Source organism: Acanthaster planci, linkage group LG04, assembly GCF_054643075.1.
Source record: "Acanthaster planci isolate LZ-2023a linkage group LG04, COTS_SCS, whole genome shotgun sequence".
In the NCBI taxonomy this organism is placed as follows: domain Eukaryota; kingdom Metazoa; phylum Echinodermata; class Asteroidea; order Valvatida; family Acanthasteridae; genus Acanthaster; species Acanthaster planci.
The window spans coordinates 11,678,731-11,701,189 of NC_141780.1; the positions used below are offsets into that span (position 1 = coordinate 11,678,731).

At 39.1% G+C, this 22,459-nt stretch overlaps 1 protein-coding gene across 2 annotated transcripts in view; it reads left to right on the top strand.

Moving 5' to 3' along the window:
• LOC110983942 (DCC-interacting protein 13-alpha-like) overlaps window positions 1-22,459 on the top strand; it is a 28,155-nt gene that overhangs the window by 1,153 nt on the left and 4,543 nt on the right. The window contains exons 2-17 of one of the 2 annotated variants that reach the window (XM_087135587.1): window positions 186-349; window positions 1,793-1,891; window positions 2,330-2,389; window positions 5,877-5,948; window positions 7,161-7,290; window positions 7,486-7,601; window positions 10,500-10,675; window positions 12,512-12,682; window positions 13,605-13,686; window positions 15,209-15,315; window positions 16,044-16,146; window positions 16,604-16,815; window positions 19,966-20,207; window positions 20,727-20,919; window positions 21,080-21,166; window positions 21,677-21,863. In XM_087135587.1, the coding sequence (XP_086991713.1) occupies window positions 1,802-1,891; window positions 2,330-2,389; window positions 5,877-5,948; window positions 7,161-7,290; window positions 7,486-7,601; window positions 10,500-10,675; window positions 12,512-12,682; window positions 13,605-13,686; window positions 15,209-15,315; window positions 16,044-16,146; window positions 16,604-16,815; window positions 19,966-20,207; window positions 20,727-20,919; window positions 21,080-21,166; window positions 21,677-21,863 (2,028 nt within the window). In that variant the 5' untranslated portion in view covers window positions 186-349; window positions 1,793-1,801. The remainder of the gene's footprint in view (window positions 1-185; window positions 350-1,792; window positions 1,892-2,329; window positions 2,390-5,876; window positions 5,949-7,160; window positions 7,291-7,485; window positions 7,602-10,499; window positions 10,676-12,511; window positions 12,683-13,604; window positions 13,687-15,208; window positions 15,316-16,043; window positions 16,147-16,603; window positions 16,816-19,965; window positions 20,208-20,726; window positions 20,920-21,079; window positions 21,167-21,676; window positions 21,864-22,459) is intronic. The other variant, XM_022243645.2, reaches the window with a different exon arrangement.

Below are 22,459 nucleotides of genomic sequence, written 5' to 3' on the forward strand. Positions count from 1 at the left end.
GTGTAATAGAGTGCAAACTGGTTACTTTGTACCCAAAATGAGTCTGGATTTTAACTGAAAACCTCAAAATTCATATTTTTGTAAAATTATTCTTCTTATTTGGGTGAACCGTGTTAATTACCTTTAGTACCATATTCCTATAATGAAGGAAGTGAAGTCCACTTTTCAAACTAACTGACTTTCAGACCTTGAGGATCCATTCCTGACTCCTAGCAGCTCCAGTCATGGAGGAAGAACACAGGAGTGACAAATCTGGCACATCAAAGTGCTCAATGATCATCGCCGCCCGGTCAGACAAACAATAGTATTCCAAAAATGCCTGATAACTGCCTACAGCTTAGCCAGACAAGTGAGGCCAGTAATATCGTAGCAATATCTGTGGTGTTTTCTTTCCAATTAACTATATCTTATCGCAGTAACCAGGAAATAGAAAAATACCTAATATTAGATTAACTTTTGCTGTCGTGAATAATTGTTTAAAAAGAGTTTGATGCACTTTTTCATTATCCATGCAATGTTTGTAATTTTATTTTGTCGCTCCAAAACATCAGTTTTCATAGTCTTTGTACGAATTTGGCTAAAACTGGCCAACAACATGTTGACCACCACAGGACAGTTAAGTTCACGAAAAACAAAATGCACATTTCGCCACAAGCCATAAAATACCTTTTTGTGTAATTCCATAATAAAAATGATTTGTAAAACACAAAATCTTGACAACTTGGCTATAAAAATAACTCCAGAAAGAAAGCATTCATTAAGGGCTATTACTGCACATGTACATTTAGGGCACACAGCGTAATACAAGCAACAAGATCATACCAAGCACCAACAATGGCGTGAATATTCAACTTATACTGCAGTAAACAATGTTTTAAGGATGCAGATTACCAGCAAAAAATTACGGCGATGATCATGGGGTATAAAGAGGGCTTATGGTTGTGTAACAGGTGGTGCGTAGCAAGCATTTGCTACTCTCTGGTATAGGCTATGGACATACAGTACCAGGCATGCCAGAAAGTGGTAGTTGGCTAGATGTTAGAGCTGGGGCAGTTCAAACTCCTTCTGTGTCCTTCCTCCATGCTCTAGGTTAGGTATATTTTGAAAATATTTAAGCATGAAAACCAGAATTTTCTTACCCGAGTTTGGCAAAAGACAACAGCATCATGCCATTTTGTTTCACGTCTAGTCATCCAACCCAGCTAAATGGATATGCTAAATTTCATGAAAAAACCTTCATCCAGGTCAAGGAAACAGACTACTGTACATTCGCTAATTCATTTTCGTTCACAGCTCTTCATCGCATCATTTATGCTGCCATTTTAGCCAATAATTTCCCTCAAAAACCAGAGCACTGACCTCTTTTCCTTCTGATTTAAAAGAGGACATCGCCACCAACTTATTTTAGTGCTAGTAAGTTGTTTCAGAAAGGTAGACTTTGTTTCTTTGAAAAATGTCACACTTTGGACCCCAAATTTATAGAATGACCCTATTGGAAATAAATAGAGGAGCTACAGTGAGCAAAAAGACAAATTTTAATCACAATTCCTGTTTAAGAAAAAGAGTTTCCAAGTAAACAGCGCCCTCACTTATTTATGCATGTCCCTGACTAGTACTAGGCCTAATGCCTGACATTAAGAATTTCAGAACCCCCAAATTACTTTTTGCCTGATTTGGGTTGTTTTATACACAAAAAAATGCTGTCAAATTTGGATTATGTTACATGTATGTTGATGGAGAAAGTTATGGGGTTCTTTGTGGGTCATTATTTCTTACTTTTCTTGGCATTTAGGCAAAGTCTATGCTTGGACTTTTTGAGGAAGACACTGCCCTGTTTACTAATTACGTCAGTGGTTTGCTGGCTGCTTGCAGGAAGGTGGTTGACTGTGAGGTAATGTGCTCAAAACTTTCTAGAAAAGAAAGGATTTTTAAAATGCAGTTAGGGTTTTGGAGCCAGATGATATCAATGGAGAGGGGATAAAAGAAACATTTTGTTTCCAAAACTTTGGATAAAACCTCACCTGGGAAAAATGTTTTCCTCCATATAGAAATTATTGAAAGGTGGGTTCATAATCACCCAGTAAAGGATTAAAAGCTTTGTGATATTTAATAAAGAAGAAAAATTAAATTAAAAGCCCTTATTAAAACAACTTTTAAAGATATCACTTTAATTTCATGTTTTTTAATTTTGAACTGATTTGACATAAAATGTTATAAGGCAAATAAATCTGAAGTTATTTAGAAACTTGTAGCTACAATGTATAAACATTGTGTACAAGAATTACTTCTGTACAGTTCTTGAATTTTACTTATTATTTTTGTTTGCCAGAATGAGTTGTCCATTGCTATCCAGGCCTTGTCTCAGAAACTTCAAGATTATGAAAAATTGGTGAGTGCTTGCAAACTTGGGTTGGACCTCGGCCTTGAAAAAAAGGGAATGGAATTAAAAGATTTGAATCTTATTTAAGTTTATGTGTAATGCAGAAATTTTCAAATTTTGCTTGGGACAAATTGAAATCACCCTTTTACATGTATTTGGTGCAGGTTGTATTGATAAATGTCCACCTCATTGCTTCATTTTGTGTATTTGTTTTTAATATGTTATACCAAACTCTATTTGATTTTGTGACCTACTGAGGCTAAAATAGAAATGATCCCCAAAATCTTGTTTTGAGTAATCAGTGACTGAACTTGGATGTATAGGCCTACATGTACGTAAAATATTGTGTCAAAATCGCTTTTCTGTTTTTTAGATTTGTAGGTACATGTAGATTAAGTGTCAAATATATCCTCTAGCCACTGTACATGTATGCCATTTATGCAAGAAAATCAAACAAAAGCAATAAAAAGGAGGACTTCTGAAGTGAGTTTGTCTCAATCTTTTCTAAAAATTATAGTGTTTTACATTACGTTTTACATGACAACATTTTGTCCATATTTCGAATGCTTTTTCAGGCAGTTTGACTGTAGCCCTTGCTTGAAGTTTGGTACTGTTGGAAAGGGCTTTTTCCCTTAAGAACCTACATGTATTTATAGTGATAACATCATTGGCTGGGCGACCTTTAGCTTGTTCCAGGCCTCAAAAGAAGATAAACGAATCTCCTCTGTTACATTTGCATGTACATTGGGAAGGTGTGTTTCCTTCTCGAACTATGCCTACGTAAACAAAAGGAAGCTACATGATTGGATCCCCACACAACTACAGTTACTTGGATAAACAATGACAACTGCATAGGTAACATCCAACAGTTGGATTGGTCTTTTGTCATTCAAATGTTATGTGTGGTCAGCATTGTTTACTTCCATATGTGACAAGCGCTTTGTTCGTCCAATAAGGGTGCTTTATAAGACTTAAAGGTTTTCATGGTGAAAGAAACTAGATCTGTAGTAAAGATTGCGGTAACACCATGTATTTATCTCTTCTTTGAGTATGTGTGGTTCTGAGAAGAACCGGGGAATAACTCGACGTTTCAAACAGTGTACTCTGTCCGTCTTCAGGAGACTGCAGGATTCTAACTGGGAGTGGAGCTTATATGGTGTAGAGAGGGATCCAGATGTAGGGATTAGCTCGGTGAGGCGTTAAGGCAGGAACAGTGATGGCGGGAACAATGGATGCTGCACTGGATCCTGGGGCTGCATGCCCTGTGTGTGTGTTTACCGGAGCGTGTCAGTTGGAGTTGGCAGTGGGAGAGTGAATAGCTGGGTGCCAAGGGGTATAGAAGACCCATAGGCTGACTGAGGGGGAAACCTAACTAGGGAGTCCTAGGGTATAGGAGACCCATTGGACTGGGATGTGAGGATGGGGCAGGTGATGCAACTGAAGTGGGGCTGTGTGAAAAACTTGAATACCGTGCTTGTGGAGAATCCGCTGGATGTGGTGGGAGGTGTTGCCTAAGTAGGGGAGGGTAATGGAACTAGGGGCCCTAACTAGTTGGCTTTGGGTATAGGAGACCCTTCGGCCGGGGGTGGATCTGGGATCTTGGGTCTTGACTTGGCTTGGCTTGTATCCGTTACGTTGCAGCGCTGCAGCGCTTGACCGAGGAATTCTTTGTCGCAGATGTTGTATGCCCTGCGGACCAGGGCCCGGTTGACGGATGACTTAATCTTGGGGTGGTGGAAGGAAGTATTGTGGAGATACCTGTCCGTGTGGGTGGGCTTGCGGTAGACAGTGCGTGCTAGGTTGCCGTTCTCCTTTCTGGTCACTTCAACATCAAGAAACGAAATGTTGCCATTACGTTCTTGTTCCATTGGATGCTGCTGTGAAGCCTGTTGAGGTGTTCCAGAAAGAGTTGGAGGTTGTCCTGCCCGTGTTGCCAGATGACGAAAGTATCGTCCACATATCGGAGCCAAACTTTGGGCCTGTGGTCTGATGTATTGATGGCAAGCTGCTCAAATTCCTCCATGAACATGTCAGCCAGAACCGGGGATATAGGAGATCCCATGGAGGTTCCAGCTGACTGTTCGAAGAATTTGTCCCGCCAGCGGAAGCTCGATGACTTGACACAGGTGAGAAGCAGGTCGTGTAGCTGTTCTGGAGTGAGGTCTGTGCGGTCCTTGAGGGCAGGGTCTGCTGCAAGCCTGTCCTTTGCGATGGTGGTGGCGTCGGAGGTGGGAACATTGGTAAATAGTGAGACGACATCAAAGCTGACCATGATGTCGTCTGGCTGGAGGGTGAGGTTTTGGATGAGGGCGGCAAACTGGTCCGAGTTCTTGACGTGGTGTTCGGTGTTCCCCACCAAGGGGCGGAGGATTTTGGCAAGGTGCTTGGCTGTGTCGTATGTGGGGCCTCCTCTGGACGCTACAATGGGGTGTAGCGAGACTTCTTCCTTGTGAATCTTTGGTTGTCCGAAGAACCTAGGGCACATGGAATTGGATGGCCGGAGCTGTCTGTAAAGGGGCTGGGTGATGTTGCCGGAGCGCTGGAGAGAGAGAAGCTTTTGTTGCAGCCTCCTCTCGATGGATTGTGTAGGATCCTTTTGGAGTTCACGGTAGGAGGTCGAGTTGAGGATGTCCGCCACCTTGCGGTCATACTCCGTCGTGTCCATGACGACGGTGGCGTTGCCCTTATCTGCGCGGAGGATGTGGATGGTCTTGTCTAGACGCAGCGACTTGATGGCTGCCTGTTCTTGTTTGGAGATGTTAGGCTTGGCTGGCTTGTGTTTCCGAAGGGCTTGATGGACCTGCAGGCGGATTTCATCGGCTGTGGGTTTGTCAAGGTGTCGGAGGACCGGTTCCGTGTGTTGAATGATGTTCTCAACCGGCGATGATTGGGGAACCAAGGCAAAGTTCATGCCTCGCGACAGAACTTTGGTCTCGTCTGCGGAGAGGGTGCGCTGACTCATGTTAACCACGGTGTGTCTATGGAAGGATTCCTCGGAACGGAGATGAGGCTTCGTTTGGTATCGGTTGGAGGTTACAGAACATCTCATAGGGCTGGAGGGTTGGGGGCGTAGGGATATAGAAGATCCCATGGGTGAGGTCAAGGGTTGTTGGCGTAGGGATATAGGCGATCCCATCCCTGTCACATCTGGCATATGCTGTAAGTGTAAGTTTTGTAAAGTTCAGAACATACATGTATTTCCAAGCATGACAAATTAATGTAAATTACCTGCCAAACAAATAGTAATAGTTTGAAATCAATTCCTGTGCCACTTCCATAAAGGTCAGATGTAACAGAGACACGAAAATATCACACTTTGGGATCCCCAATTTGTGGAATTACCCACATCTCAAAAAGTCATAAATGGGGATTTGTCCTCAATATGCCATGGCAGGTCACAATTAAACAAATATAGTGACTAAGTTGATGCAGAATTTCCTTCGGTTGTAGTGCATGTTCTTGTAACAATTTGTTGGTGTACCTTACATGTTTCCAGCACTTTCCATTGGGCAGAGATGACAGTATTTTGGCCTCAACTCTCAAGCAGTTTTCAAGGACAATGGAAGAGGTGAGAATCAGTTACATGTATATGTATGTAGGAAGTTAAGTTCTGGATATGCTGTGGAAATGCTTCATACATGTGTACCCAGTGTGGACTTGTGAACAAAAGATGTCGACACGATGTTGGAAGGGAAGTACTTCTGTGGACGTATCCGTGTCCACAGGATATTTCCCCTTCACTGAAAGGAGCATTTGGGGATTAGGAATTTGTCTTATAAGAAAGAGGAACAGTCAAGGAAACATTTTACAAAATGCAGCTGAAAATCGTGTTCTCAGTTCAAGAAATATGAGTATTTTCTTTGAGTTTTCTTAACTCTGAACTCTTAAACAAAGGAATGTCCACACTAGGTATGTAATGTGGATGTTGTTGAGTGTGTGTGGTATAGGTCTTACTGTGTTAACCACTTGCCTCCGGGGTTCCCAGTACCTGGTACATTGGGTTTGTACGTATAGCCAGGGTGCCCGAAATTGGACAAAGGAGCTTGGCCTTGTAAGAAAAGACCATGCTCAGAACAAAAGACCGAGCTGCTGGGAATTGCCATCATTTTTCAGCTGGCATTAGCAGAGGTAATCCGTCAGTGTTTTGCAACAGTATACCACTGTTTGTGGCATTCAGCGCCCGAGTGTTATCAGCGGGGACAAAAGTGCTCCAGAACTCCAGCTATGAGTGATACAGTACATTTTACATTTTAGCCCTAACACTCCTTAGTCTTCCAACAGGTGAAGGATTGAGGAGGGTTAGGGTTAATGTACCTGTATATATATGTATGTGTTTTCCCAGCATAACTTTAGGACTTGACATATTAACTTCAAACTTGTTATGTGGGTCTTTGTGTTGTACAGAAGCTGTACATGAATTTGGATCCCTTAGTTAAAGTCATTATGTTTAAACAATAGAAATGGTTTTCCCACTCTAGAAAGGCTAGACATATACATGTACGTTGGTCTAAGTGTCAGTCGGAAGCCTATCAGTTTTGGACCCCACTAGTCAAAGCTCGGGGTCATTTAATAAGTAAAGCATTGGATATGGTTGAAAAATACCAATGAAAAGTGTTTTTGTGATCACAAAGTCCTGGATTTAGCATTAGCTTGACAGGGCATTTTGTTTGTTAACCCACCATTCTTGTTTTTTCTTTACCAGTTCAGGACATAACCCAGCAGCTGGAACCCTGCCACTTTTTTCTTGCTTTTTTTACCCTGTTTTTCTTTGTTTTTGAAGGTTAGCTCTGTTCACACTGCTCATTCCACTCAACTGAATGACTTGATGGTTCAACCACTGTCCTCATTCACCAATAGTGACCTGACAGAAATCACAAATATGAAAGAACTCAACCGGATGTTAGAACAAGGTACATGTATTTCATTCAGAGTTACCCAAGTCATATTCGTGTAGGAATGTGTCATTCTTACCCTCATCAATCTTACTAATTTCATAGTGGGCAATTTCTGTTTTGTGAAATTTTGACATATTCAAGGGCAATTTACCATGATGGCGATCTCTACATGGTTTAAGTCTAAATGAATGATTTCTTTATTCACCACAGAACACGAAAATGCAATAGTAAAGTACTGCCGAGTTTCAAAGAAGAAAGAGAATGAAACCAAAGCAAGAATAGATGCAAATGATGAGTTATATTCGTGCAGAAAGAAGCTTTTACAGGTAAACGTGCCATGTTACTCACCACATTGTAAGCCTGTTCAATATGATGATATTTCACGATATTTCGATATGATGTTGATATCAGATATCAGATCGTTCGTAAGAACACATATCGGGATATCATGCAAATCGATATGCCAAAAATTATTGCGATAAGCTCCAAACGATGTACTGTACATGCACATAGGGCAGTCAATGCACCACGTGTTGAGCCCTGCCTGCATTACTGCATTCAGGCCACACAAATACTCCACTGAAAACCTCAAACCACAAAGTCATTGTTGACCCCAAGCAACTGCAAGGGTCTTAAAAGTATTAGAGGGTAGAACCAAACCAACAGACTGTACGCACGTGTAATGTATTGTACAGTAAACTCCAGCTAAATCGGTTTTCTCACTCGGTACTCAAGATCGTCACACCGCTCGCCGCACACGCACAGGGCCGTTTTCCAATGCTCAACTTTGTCTCCGTCTCAGGCTTTGTCTCAAAAACCAATTCCAGATCGTGGGCCTGAAGTGTTTCAATCAAATTGAAGAACTGTAATGTTTGGCTCTTTTGCATTTTACTTGATGTTTTGTGCCATTATCAAACTTGCTATGCGCTTACAACTTCAAAGTCAGATAGTAAAAAAACAGTTGAAGCCTGAATGGAGACAAAGTCGAATATTGGAAAACGGCCTACAGGTTAAGTTGGTTCAATAAGGCGACCCTCAAAATGGTCAGAACGCATGCGTGTAGCCTGAGAGGGGTCCCTGGTATTGATGTACTCAACCACATGCATGCATCAGTTGGGCAGTGTGGGGATTGTTGCTTGACACTTTTAAGTAACCGTGGAGAAGGAAACCGATACCGAAGCACGATATTTTTATTGCAGACTTACACGAAGGCTTTTTTGTGGTCTTGTAGACATGGTAGAAAAGGGACCGAGCAAAACATGCTGACTTATGAGAAATAAATGACAACTTAGAAATTTCATTTCATTTCATTTAGTTTATTTCATTCTTATCGTGGCTTAGTAAGCCGAATTACAAGAATGTTACAGGTTATCTGTAAAATTCATATAAAGTACATGAAAACATCCAAAAATAACAAGTACAACCACATAAAACACCAATCATGATTAACAATTATTAAAACCTCTATACAGACTAATTAAAATTCATGTAAAATACGTTAAAAGCACATCAAAAAATAGGAAGGACAAACACATTAATCACTAATCATAATTATAATAATTGAAACAAATAAACACTAGACAAATAGAGGAGCTCAAACCTACTTCAGCGGGGTGGACTATGTATGATTTCTCTATTGTCGCATGAATTTTGTTAGCCACAAGAAGGCCTGTATAGATTCTCTAACTATGAATTTAATAGATTAATGTAAAATGGAATAGGGATATTCTTAAATTGATTAGTCGTACAGGGTAGCAATGAAGTACATGTAAAATGAGAGTTACGCAACTCCCTGCCATGAATGGTTTTCCTCACAGGAGGAATCAGGTTATCAGTTTGTTTACACTTAGACAATGACTCAGCACATTTACAACAATATGCCTGCCAACGGTCAACCAGGGTTTCAATGCCACACATTTTTAAAGCATCCTGATATGACTTAAAATTATTACCAAGCATAATTTTACACGCTCTTTTTTGCAATTTTTCTAAAATATGAAGTTGTTCTTTGGTTTGTGAAGAATTCCACACAACGTCAACGTATTCAATCATGGGTCTGACATATCCTTTGTAAACAACTGTCAGTTCATCTGTTGTAAAACCCAATTTTTTGAGCGTTCGTAACATGTATAAACGTCTGTTTGTTCTTTATCATATCACTAACCTGGAGATCCCACTTCAGGTCATTTTGAATCTTGACACGTAGGATCTTTGCTGAAGACACAAACGCAAGTGGGTTATGATCAATAGTTAATGCTGGCGTGGGTGGATTTCTCTTGAAACAAATTTGAAGAGCTTGACATTTAGATGGATTTAAACACAAGAAATGAGGTGCGGGCATCAATACCAGTAGCTCCTCAAGAAACACCCATGTGCTCTGTCCATTTTCGGGGTTGCCTTTAGTGAACTTTACCGCTAATGTGTGCGGGGAAATGGCTTTTTCCGTACGGTGCCATGATATGATAATTTAATGTCCACAATTTTCATGTTGAAATTTGCTTTCCATAAGCATATAAGAGTTCTAAATGTAGAGATAATACAAAGGCGTGAAATTTTTTTTTTTTATATGTGGCTCTCGAGACATGGTGATGATTTCAGTCATGTTTATTTTATGAATGGAAAATGATGTCATCATGATAATATTGGATATCGCGATATTTTTTCATGATAATGTGATATGAAAAGAAATGAATATCGAACAGGCTTACCACATTGAGATTTTTTTTTTTTATTTATGATCTAATGAGTTTGGTTTGGTTTGGCTTTTTGGGTGTCTTTGTAACACATTTAAGTTTAATTACCAGCTTAAAATCAGTGAAGGAGTATTCATGATCCATTATTAAAAGTAATCCGTAACTAAGGCAACCACTTGACATATTCTGCTCTGTGGAAGTGCCACCATACTGGCAAAGACAAGTCTGGTGGGGATTGTTTCAACAGGGCACCCAGTGGACACACACTGTGTCCCTGCCAAAAGGACGTCGTCGTTATGTGCAAACGTGATATCTTTTGTTTCTGCATGGAGCAGACATTTCCCTAAATCAAAATGTGTGTGATTTTGTTTTTGGGTAGACGTGGTGGTTGGTCACAGGCATTGCTATGTAGTTGAAAGATGTGTCAATTGTAATAAGACGTCACATAAGTCATGAACCTCAAAGAATTTCTTACTGTGTCACTATAAAATGGAGCAACTGTTATCACATTGTTTCTGTGTCGCTTCACAGAATTCTCTCAACTACTACAATTCTTTGAACTTGTTGCAATACAAACGCACCAGTAACTTGCTGCAGCCCATGCTGGGATTCTTCCAAGCTCAGCTAATGTTGTTTCGATTAGGCAAGGAGACTTTGACCAAACAGACAGAGGACTACCTAGCAAATATCACTGAGAGTTTACAGAGGTATGTACATACATCCAGCTATGTGTGCCTGTTATATTTTTGCTATGTGGGCATCAATGTGTTTTGATGCTTGTCCCATTTCTGCTCAACGATAGAATAATTTAAGTTGATATTATTTCGTTAACTTAATGCATTTTGACTATGCATGCAATATTGATATGGCGATTGTGCCTTTGAGGTTACAAAAAAAGTGATTCTATTCCTTATTTGTTGTCAAAAGCAGTTGTAACACAAAAGTAGTTCAGATTGTACCATTTGGACCGTGCATAGAGTTTTAGGTTTACACTTAGAAGTCAGAATGACGATTGAAATGAGTCATTCGTATTCGATGCAGAAACCACTTTTTGTTTGGGTACAATAACTTCATATCCAGACTTTCCCCTAAAAAGACTTTTCACTCTAAAGCTTGTTGGATGTGCAGCAAAGATAAAGGTATTCCTTGTATTATTTGTTTTTTGAAGTGGCAGTTTGGAAGCCTTTTTTACCCTTGCCCATTTTGGTTATGTTGTCAGAACTGTACCATTTTTGATTTACATTCAGTCATGCACATCAAATGAAACTGAATTAGCCAATGGAAGTAGATTGATGTGTACAGTTTATGATTGCAGTTGACACTGACCTTCACAGGGTTCACACGGCACCTGGAATTCCTTGAATATACTTGAAAAATGTTGATCCTTGAAAATCCTTGAGTGTCCTGAAATTTTCAAAATGTTTTGTAAAAATCCTGGAATGTCCCTGAATTTAATAAAGGTACTCTTGTTTTATCTTCATTTTAATCTGTCAGTCAATTATTTACAATTGTCACACCCAGGTTGCCATGTATCTCAAGTTCAAAAAGCCATCATCTGCACGTCAGTAGTAGTTTTAGAAACCAGCGAGGTTGAATTGCCAGCTTGTCCTGTTTAATGTTATGAAATGGGGAGAAACTACATGTACCAGCACTCATGCAGCTTTATAGAATTATACTGCGCATGCCCCCCAAAAGTGTCCCTGGTATTCTGCACCACAGTTTGTGCATACTGTTGCTAGTGAGTCAGCAGCATTGGAAAACCAGCAAGGTTGAACCAACTGCTCGACCCATGGGCAACGTGATTGTATGTTTGTGCACTAGTACTGCACATCGGATTATATAGGATTACGCAGGATGACATTTTGAAAAGTTGGCATCTCTGCAATTGAAGCCATCTGTTTTTTCTAATGGAACAATGCTGGAGAAAGGAAAATGTTCTTTCAAGGAGAGTTGGCTCAAGTAGGATTCATTGAAAAAATGGCTTGTACGCAGGCCCAATCGTCACACTGCCCGATGCAGAGTGTGCAGTTCTATGCATGTAAGTCAAGTCCATAATTATAATGGGACCGAATGTGGCATGAAAGTCTTGGAAATTACGGGTTGAAAACACCTGGAGTGTCCTGGAAAAATTCTCTGTGAGATGTACATGTATGAACTCTGCCTTCAGCTTCTGTATTTTTTGTGTACATGTACATGTATATAAAAGAAGAAATTCTTGTACAAACTCTACATACATTCATAGCATGGGCTGGGTTATTGTGGGTTGTTACATGTACATGTACTATGTTTTATTTGCAGTATTCTAACAAGTATTGTCCTTTGGTTTGTTCCTTTGTGAAGACTTTGTGCACATTAGGATGAAAATTTGGTTGTTTATACATGTACATGTATATCTTACCAAATGTGCAGAGCTAGTGCAAATATTAACCTTTACCAGTAATTCATGCCAGGTTCTTTTGAATTGACCACATGACCATCATTCAATGAACCTACATGTACAACACCTAAACTCCATAAGCCTTCTTGTGTTTATTTCTGCCAAGTGTCCACTCAGAGTTGGGTCAGCTTTCCCAGCGATCCAGTGATAAGATACTTGAGATTACAGAGAATTCAACCTATTACTACATGCCTGAACCCACACCAGACATGCAGATGCAGCCTAGACCTGTCAATACCGGATTCAGTCAGATAGCTGGATATCTCATGATTAGAAGGTACATGTATATTTCTCATGAAACATTTATCTTTCTAATCAGTGGAGTCAAAACTAACAAGTAGTTTGGAAATTTAGGGGCATCACAATTGAAAAGTGGGTAGTAAAATAGTGGAACTATCAGGGAATGAAACTTATTTAAAAATTGAGTTTTGTTTTTTAATAACAGTAAAAAAATAGCTCTCGAAAAAATAACTGAAATGATTTAGATTCTAAGCGAACTACATTGCAATGTCTCCTTTGTTGTGGAAGCCAAATTAAATAGTTAAGAATCATATTTCTTGTACTGATTCTTATAATATACTCAACTGAGATGAGATGTAAACATTGTCTTTGCTAATTTTCAACAAAATTTCTTCTATTATTAGCGTGTTTATCAAGTTTTTTTTTATGGAGAGTTCCTCTTTTGTCCAGTTCGCTCTTTCTGCAACTGGTTCTGGCTAATTTGTGAAATATATTGTAAGCATTCCTAAATGAAAGTTTAACATTGTCAGAATCTGTCAAGAGTTTTTATCAAATGATGATTAAACATGAAATTTTAAAAGGATGTTTTGAATTTATTATAATTATTAATAGAAAATATAAATGACATAGAAGCTGGAAAAATACCTATTTGGAATAATTTCCATTTAAATTAGTGAATATCTTCAGTTGTTACATGAGGTCAGTTTCTTACATTCACATCTTCTTGAGGGCCCTGGAAAATTATACGCATGGAATATTACCAAAACAGGTGACATTGATGCAGTGTGCACTGGCGTACTCTTCACTGTCATGACTGTACATCCTTGGCCATGGTTATTTGGTTTATTTATAAGGGGTGGATCAACATTGCCATTAACCTAGCTTTCCCTTTGCCCCAGAAGTCTTATGGGAGTCATGTTTTCAGTACCAGTCAACAAACTCTGATATTTATTTGACAGCAAATCTGGTTTGACTCACCGATGGGAGAGACAATATTTCTTCACCCAAGGCGGAAACCTGATGAGTCATGCCAAGGGACAGGTATGAAAGAGAGATTTGCCCTATCTGTATATCAACATCATAACACTATTACTGTACAAAACTGGAAATGTCAACATTGAATGCCACAGACCTCTACAAATGAGTGTTTTAGTACATGTACTTGTCACTGAAGCTGTTCAGAAGACCTGGCCGAACAAGGATAAATACATTGTAATCATATATCCATTTCTCTTCAAATTATATTGAAGTCTGAAAGGCTCAGATACATGTATGCAGTTGTCTTAATTTTTGTTGGCCACCGTGAAAATCCAGTTGAGTTGTTTTGTTTTCGTGTCTGATTTTTCACCGGAGTACTTCTGTTACTTTCCTTTGACCTTCCAGGCCTTCCTGTCCAGATTATCAAAACCAAAATTAAGGCAGAGATTGAATGCTGTGCCTCTTTAACACTTTTGCCAATATTTGATTTGTGACCTCCTGAACACAGCTTAATCCTGACAGTAATTCTGAGCTTTGGTGGTGATTTTGCTATGAATCACATTCCATCTGTCCTCTCTCTCTCTGACAAAACTTGAGTATTTCTATCTAATCTACTGGAATTACTCTTGAACACCCAAGCCCAATATTAACAGCATACATTAATCATGTAAATGGTTGCCAAATAAGACTTGAACCTATGCATGGTGGAAGTACTAAATTAGGTAAGGCTTGCGGTTGCACCGTGTACAAGAAAATGTCTCTTTTATGAGTGTGTGGTTCTGAGAAGAACCGATGGTGATGTCAATTATTGCCTTTTAAAACTGTAGGTGAAGTGTGTCATTCACCAACAAATCACTCTTGCCAATACAACCTCAGACAGTACGAGTTGGAGATGATAATTGTGAAGAGTGGATGATTTCTAGCATGTGTGTATCCAGCAATATTCAATTTTGTTGTTTCCGTTACCCCCATTTAAATATGAAGAAAGGGGAAGTTCAAAGTAGGATGCAAATAAATGATGAACTGACATGAGATCATTTTCAGTGTTTGCAGCCTGAAGGATATGTAGGAAGTATAGGTAATGAGATGCATCCTATTGACATTTGGAAAAGCCCTCTGGCATGGTGAAAGGTTTGTCCATAGCTGATGTACTTGTCAATTTGATTTTTTGTAATTATGGTTACGATTTCTGACTGGCTATTTGTGATGAGCTATGTAGCCACAATAATAGCGTAGATTGAAGCCTAGTGCCAACAAGATTTGTGTGGGAAGTTTGGAACAGGAAATCAACTCTGGAAGGGAGTACTGGATTGTTGAATTGCTTGAGAGACCTGATATTTTTTACTGGTAGGTTTCCTAGCAGCAAATGTTTGATTTATTTGTGAATAAAAAGTGCAGCAGCTTTTGTGTGGATTATTCCTTGGATTAGGTGTCTGGATTTTTCTACCTTCTGTAAACTTTAACTGCTTCACAAATTTCTCATAGATGTGATTCTTAGGAAAAACATGTACTTGATGTACATATACAATACAGGAAAATACCTGTACAGAGCATTAAAGTTGAATAGCCTTTCACTCATTTATAGATTGCTGGAAGTTTAGTTATAGACTTGGATGGTTGCACAGTCAATGCAGCGGAAATTGATGATCGCCGATTCGCTTTTCAGATTACTAGGCCTGAGGATGCCAAAAAGTGAGTATGAATGGTTTTGGTTTGTGCCATACAAGTAGAGAATAAAAAGAAAACTGGTTGCACTTTGACCTTTGCATTAGCTAGCAAGCCTTGCAACTTTGATTCTGTTCCATATTCTATGAAAACAACCATTTTTACCTTGCAAATGGACATAACTGAAGCCATGCAACTTGTTTAAGTTACCTTGTTTAGGCCTTCATACTATGTCATTGTTAAGAATAAGTAACAAGCAGATTATTTCTCAAAAATTAGAAAAAAAAACTGTAAGTGTGCCAATTTGCATATACAGGCCATAATTTCTTCAAAACAAACATCAGGATTGCCCCTTCAAATTTTCATTTTCTCAAATTTTCTTTGATTCCATGTGCAGTTGAGAACAAATCTTGGATATTAAGCTCAATAGATGCCATGATTTACGAGCAAGTAGTGACAATCTATGTACTATTTAAATGATAAGAAAGGCAGCATTTTTGTTGATTTTTACTAGTCCCTCATCTTTACCACAATATTGGTCTAGGTGATTTGGTTTGCATGTTTGCAAGTAATTTGCTGGAATTGTCAAATATTACTTCATTGCATTTAAGCCAAACTTGTTGTAGAATAAGCTTTACGTGTTTATTGCTTCGGATCTTGAAATGAATGTAAGATCCAGTACCAGAATATGAAGTGCTTACCGGAACCATGAAACTGAACCTTGACATTGTGTGACTGGTGTTGACCTATGCCAGGTTGGTTAGCCTTCAATGTATGAGTGGATCTGACAGAGAAGAGTGGATTGCTACCATACGTAACATCTCCAGTGGATTCTACATGCCAGAGAAACCACCTCAGGTATGTAGAGCCAAATCTCAAACTTACAGCTCTTAGAACATCCCATTACTAATTGTAGATTACTTCCTATACTAATACCCTATTTCATTTATAATTGAGTGGTTGATGATAAACCTGCAGAGATTATCTACACTTTGAGCTGAATTCTGAGCAGAAAAGATTCTACATACTAGTACATGTATAACACATTTCTTATGACCTAGGATATCGTCAACCATTTAAAGACACATATCTACATGCACTTCGTCATAAAAAGCATTGCATTTTGCATGGATACATACTTCAAGGCTATCACCAGACAGAAGGTAGAACCTGCAACATAGCAACAATCAGTTTCCACATATTGAAGGATGTTGCTTCCCTTCATAGTTTTCCAGTCTATCTTGTCAATTGAACTGCTCTACATTGGTAGTCTCAGTCTGTGGCATGTAATATGTGTGTGTGATTTATTGTTCAGAGTAACATCCCTCAGACTCAAGCTGTTGGAGATGCACGATCCCGAGCCTTCAGTGCCCCACCCACAGCTTGGGCAGTCCCCGTCCCATCAACCCAAGGAGGAAGTGGTGGTGAAGGCACCATTACCACACCCACCGGTGGGACCCGCCCCAAGCAGCCTATGTCTCTGTCCAATGTGCCCCAGAAACAACGAGCAGACAGTTATAAGCATAGGTAATCACAGCCTGCACACAGTCTCAGTATCTCACTTGGATATAGTGTCTGAAAGTGGCAGGTACTTAATCTCCATCTGACCAATGATACAGAGTCAAATTTTGTTTGGATGTACGTGGGGGCCATGAAAAGCCAAGAGATAGATCAGTCATGGTACAGAATAGATGGTATCAGCAACATGCATAGCAAACAGTAGGAATTCAGTGTCATTAAAAGCATTGCTTCTACACATGTACTATGAGGTCAGAGGGTTTCAATTTTACAATTAGAGGGGCTAATTCTATATTGACATTAAAATCTTTAATAGTTTACTATTTTTGGAACAGAAATACAGTTTTGTATCAAGAAATTCATATCTTATGATCAGGTAATACAGAGGGTCAAGTATCAGATCCCAAATCTACCCCCTTTTTTTTGAAAGCTGGGACCAATTACATGAAACCAGTCAGTAGAAAAGTTTGTCAGATATGAAAATAAGAAAAAACTAGAGAAACGTGTTTGTAAACAAACACAGAGCTGGTTCGGGACTGTTTTACCAACAAGATAAGTATTGTTGATCAAAGCTCTCAAACTAACCCAAATGCTGGGTTGAAAACGTGTACAAAGTCAAGGGGCTGAAATAAATATTGAAAAAACAAGAGTAAATCACATGACGACGTCATCATGACGTCATTTATATACAATAATTTCTGTATCAAGATTTTTGTTGGCTGTCACTTTGAAAACGAGCAAACATTCGAAAGGGTTCAAAATTGTGCCTTGGAAAGGTGTACAAAGTTAACGGGCAAAAAACCCCATTTGGAGAAACACTGCTCTTTTAAGTTCGTGTCACGTGATTTGCGCTTAAACTGAACAATTTTATGAAATATTACTTCATATTCGGACCCTTAGGCATATTACAAATAAAACAACACAGCGTAAAGTACCCGATTTCTCCTTTGTTCTTATAGTAATCTTGCGCCAAAGTTAAAGACTACTTGTTCACTTTTATTAAGTAGAAAAACGTGTACAAAACGTATGAGCAAATATTCAGGTCATCGTGACGTCATCCCTTTGAAATAAGTCGTGCATCAGGGTCTTTGTTGGCTATTACTTTGGGAACGATCAGAGACTGCAAAGTTACCGAAATTGTCGCTGAAAAAACTGTACAAAGTCAATGGGCTATAAACTTGTTTGCAGAAACACTGCTCCTTTAAGTTCGTGTCACGTGATTTGCGCTTAACCTGAACAATTTTTATGAAATATTACTTCATATTCGGACTCTTAGGCATATTTCAAATAAAATAACAGAGCGTAAAGTACCCGATTTCTCCTTTGTTCTGATAGTAATCTTGCGCCGAAGTTAAAGACTACTTGTTCACTTGTGTTAAGTAGAAAAACGTGTACAAAACCTATGGGGAAAAATGAAATATTCAAAAATGAATATAAAATAAGGGGATGATGTCATCATGACGTCATCCCTTTGCAATAAATCTTGCATCAGGGTCTTCGTTGGCTATCACTTTGGGAACGATCAAAGACTGCAAAGTTACCGAAATTGTCGCTCAAAAGCGTGTACAAAGTCAATGGGCTATAAACTTGTTTGCAGAAACACTGCTTCTTTAAGTTCGTGTCACGTGATTTGCGCCTAAACTGAACAGTTTTTATGAAATATTACTTCATATTCGGACTCTCAGGCATATTTCAAATAAAATAACAGAGCGTAAAGTACCCGATTTCTCCTTTGTTCTGATAGTAATCTTGCGCCGAAGTTAAAGACTACTTGTTCACTTGTGTTAAGTAGAAAAACGTGTACAAAACCTATGGGGAAAAATTAAATATTCAAAAATGAATATAAAATAAGGGGATGATGTCATCATGACGTCATCCCTTTGAAATAAATCTTGCATCGGCATCTTCGTTGGCTATCACTTTGGGAACGATCAAAGACTGCAAAGTTACCAAAATTGTCGCTCAAAAACGTGTACAAAGTCAATGGGCTATAAACTTGTTTGCAGAAACACTGCTTCTTTAAGTTCGTGTCACGTGATTTCCGCTTAAACTGGACAATTTTTATGAAATATTACTTCATATTCGGACTCTTAGGCATATTTCAAATAAAATAACAGAGCGTAAAGTACCCGATTTTGCCTTTGTTCTTATAGTAATCTTGCGCCGAAGTTAAAGACTACTTGTTCACTTGTGTCAAGTCGAAAAACGTGTACAAAACCTATGGGGAAAAATGAAATATTCAAAAATAAATATAAAATAAGGTGATGATGTCATCATGACGTCATCCCTTTGCAATAAATCTTGCATCGGGGTCTTCGTTGGCTATCACTTTGGGAACGATGAAAGACTGCAAAGTTACCAAAATTGTCGCTCAAAAACGTGTACAAAGTCAATGGGCTAGAAACACGTGTGTAGGAAAACTGCTCCTTTAATTTCATGTCACGTGATTTTTGTCTAAACTGGGAAAAACTTATGAAATATTATTTAATATTTGGACACTTGGGTATATTTGCGATCGAACGGAAGGGAAAATTTAGTCTGATTTCTTCTTCGTTCTGGTAGTAATTCTGGGTCGAAGTTGAGGACTGCTCACGCATTATGCGGGACAATGTGTGTACAAACCCTATGTTGTGCAACAGCGCCATACATGGTTCAATATGGGACAGTTTCTTGAAAATTGAAAGCCCATGCAGGTGTGACCGTAATTCTGCAATAGCGCCCTCATAGCCTGATATACGACAGTCCGAAAACTGTGTGCAATCTGTGTACAAAGTCTATGGGGGAAAATTAATTCTTCAAAAATCAATAATAAATAAACTACTTAAGTTATCACTGTGAATTTCTTCTAGGACCGTCCTTGGATGATCACACAACTATCCTCCAAGTTTGAAATTCTTCTGATTTTCCTAGGTGCCAAAGTGTAGGGGTAGAAAAACTTGGCTGAAGAAGAAGAAAAAAAAAAAAAAAAAAAAAAAAAAAAAAAGAAAAGAAAGAAAAAAAAAAACAGAACGATTTCAATACCTGGTTCGGCTGAACTGCCGAACCAGCTAAATAGTTTCAAAATAGTTTCAGTGCTAAGCAATTTGTGCACTTAGAGGCTCCTTAAAAGTTGTCAGAAGTCATGTAATATTACTATTATTCTATTGCTATTGAACGCAGTGGAAAGGAGAAGTCCCTGTCAAGTGATATTAGCCGTTCCAGCAGCCAGGACATCCCTGCCACCCCACCACCCTCTCCCCTTGATTCTGTGCTGTCCACTACACCAATCCAGTTTGATATGATCACACCAAGTGAAGAGCAACCTCCAGCGATGCCTAGATATGCTCCACCCACAAAAGAGGGATCTCAGAGGAGAGTGAACCCATTTGATGATAAGCCTTTGGAATCCAGGCCCATTCAAGGTAGATGAAACAGAATCCATTGACACTTTTTTTTTCCTTTTTCTGGTATTGGAAAGAAATCAAGGATTCCTCTGAAGCCCTCTTGGCACTCCAGCATGCTAGCCTACATAGGGGAGACAGTGAAAACAGTTGTGGTATTAGAGGTGGGAGGGAAACCCAGAGAAATTTCTGGGTAAAACAAAGAGTCTGATAATGACTAAAAAGCCTAATCCACATGATAATTCTTGTACCTGCACACTAGAAACACACAGAATTATATCAAATGCACATGCATCATCTTGATATCAGATATATGTATGCGACAACTTGACCATCATTTTAATTTGTTTCCTTTCACTTACCCTAATTTTGTTGATGGCAATGTAAACCCCTTGCTTTACCATCATCTTATGCATTAGTCTTTCAGTTTTCTTTATAAATCTTTGTATTATTTAGTGGAGTGCATATTTGACAATCATACAAGTACAGTTTGTACATAGGTATACTTCATTTGGTGTTGCATGTGTCTATCCTGTGCAGTTTTAGGAGCCACTGATCCGGTTGGCTACATACAGACATATCTCCTGAGGTTCTTGGGATCCATGGAGGTCAGACGAGACAAAGGATTAGACATCATCATGGATACCATACGCAAGATCATGGCTGCCAGGGCAATCCATAACATCTTTAAGATGACAGAGCTGCACCTTATTGTGACCAGCCAGTCTATAAGGTGAGGTCAACATTGGATGTCACCAATTAGACACACTGGATTAATTAAATTAAATGACATCAAGAACAAAAACAACAATAGGATTCTCAGAAAATACCGCAAACCCTAAACAATTTCTTAGAGTTTGTGATGTGTTCCAGTTTTTTTTTTTCAACTGCAGACTACTGGATTCATCTAAGCAAGTAGTCAAGGCTCACCATGACCTGACTGATGTGTCATTCTGGGCTGCACACCAGGAAAACAAAAGGTATTGCAACCTCATTCCTATGGTGTCCAATTATTTGTATATCAGAATATCTTTAGATATTGTAATTGGGTGCCCCCTTGGTCCAACTGTTTCAAATGTTGCAAATTGCTGTTTGTCATTGTGGTTACTTGGGTACTTGACTTTCAACTTGTTTGGGGAGGATTTCGATGTACAGTGTATTTTTTAAAGGTTTAAGCATTCACTCCTGCACTACAATGGAAAGGAAGCTGACTGGAGATGGTAGATCATCCGTGTACGTAATATTCACACTGAACGTAAACGCATTATGTGCATAGCTTCAATTAAAATTGCCAAAACACATGAGAAAAAGTAATTACCAATATAGAAACTGTAGAGTTTGTAGCGTTGATATACATAGCTCAGTGAGCACTGGCAGGCTCTTCTAAAGGTTGTTTGCTCTAACCAATATCAGACCATTTTCTTTATGCAAACAAAATGTAGTCAGAATTTGAAGGTTCAAAGTGTGGATGATTCTCGTCCTTCCCACAGGTTATTTGCATTTATCACACGTCGGCATGGGGCCAGGCACCAGCCACAGTTCATATGTCATGTCTTTGAGGCCGATGTGGCAGCTGAGGAAATATGCCAGGCCATCAGTCTGGCTGCTGACATTGCATTTCAGGCTTTGCTCCAGCAACGCACCACAGCCCTTGCACAAGGTCAGACACAAGACAAGGTATGTCTGGCGATGGGAGACCATACTAATGGTTCTTGATCATCTTGAGAAGTGTATATCAAATTTGTAATGTTTCCATCGAGTAACAGAAGTTTGTCCTAAGCCAATATGGCCCATGGTTTTATAGTAGCACGGAATGACTGAGAAAATTTCTGTTCCCCCAAAATGTGATGTCATTCGGTTGCGGATTACTCCCACACTATTCTGGTACCCATTTATGGTTCAGGGAGCCAAGAAGCAAATGGGGTAAAGTGGCTTACCCAAGAACACACATTTTGGCCAGCAGTATGATTCAAACCTCTGATCTTTGTATCACAAATCATGAACCCTAAACACCATATTCCCCCCACTAATGTTTCTGTGATACTGTCATAAGTGTCATTGGATTGATTTCAGTCATTTTTTCAGTACAAATCTGAAAAAAAATCTGAACTCCGTGCTACAACAGGAGAAAAGTGATAAATCAAGTTGTGTCTTCAAACTGTCTTTCCCCAGCTTGTATTGCAATATATGACCTATATATTGTGGCTGTGCTCCATTCTCATGCTAAATGCCTACAACCATCCAAAATGTATGCATGGACATTCCATGACACA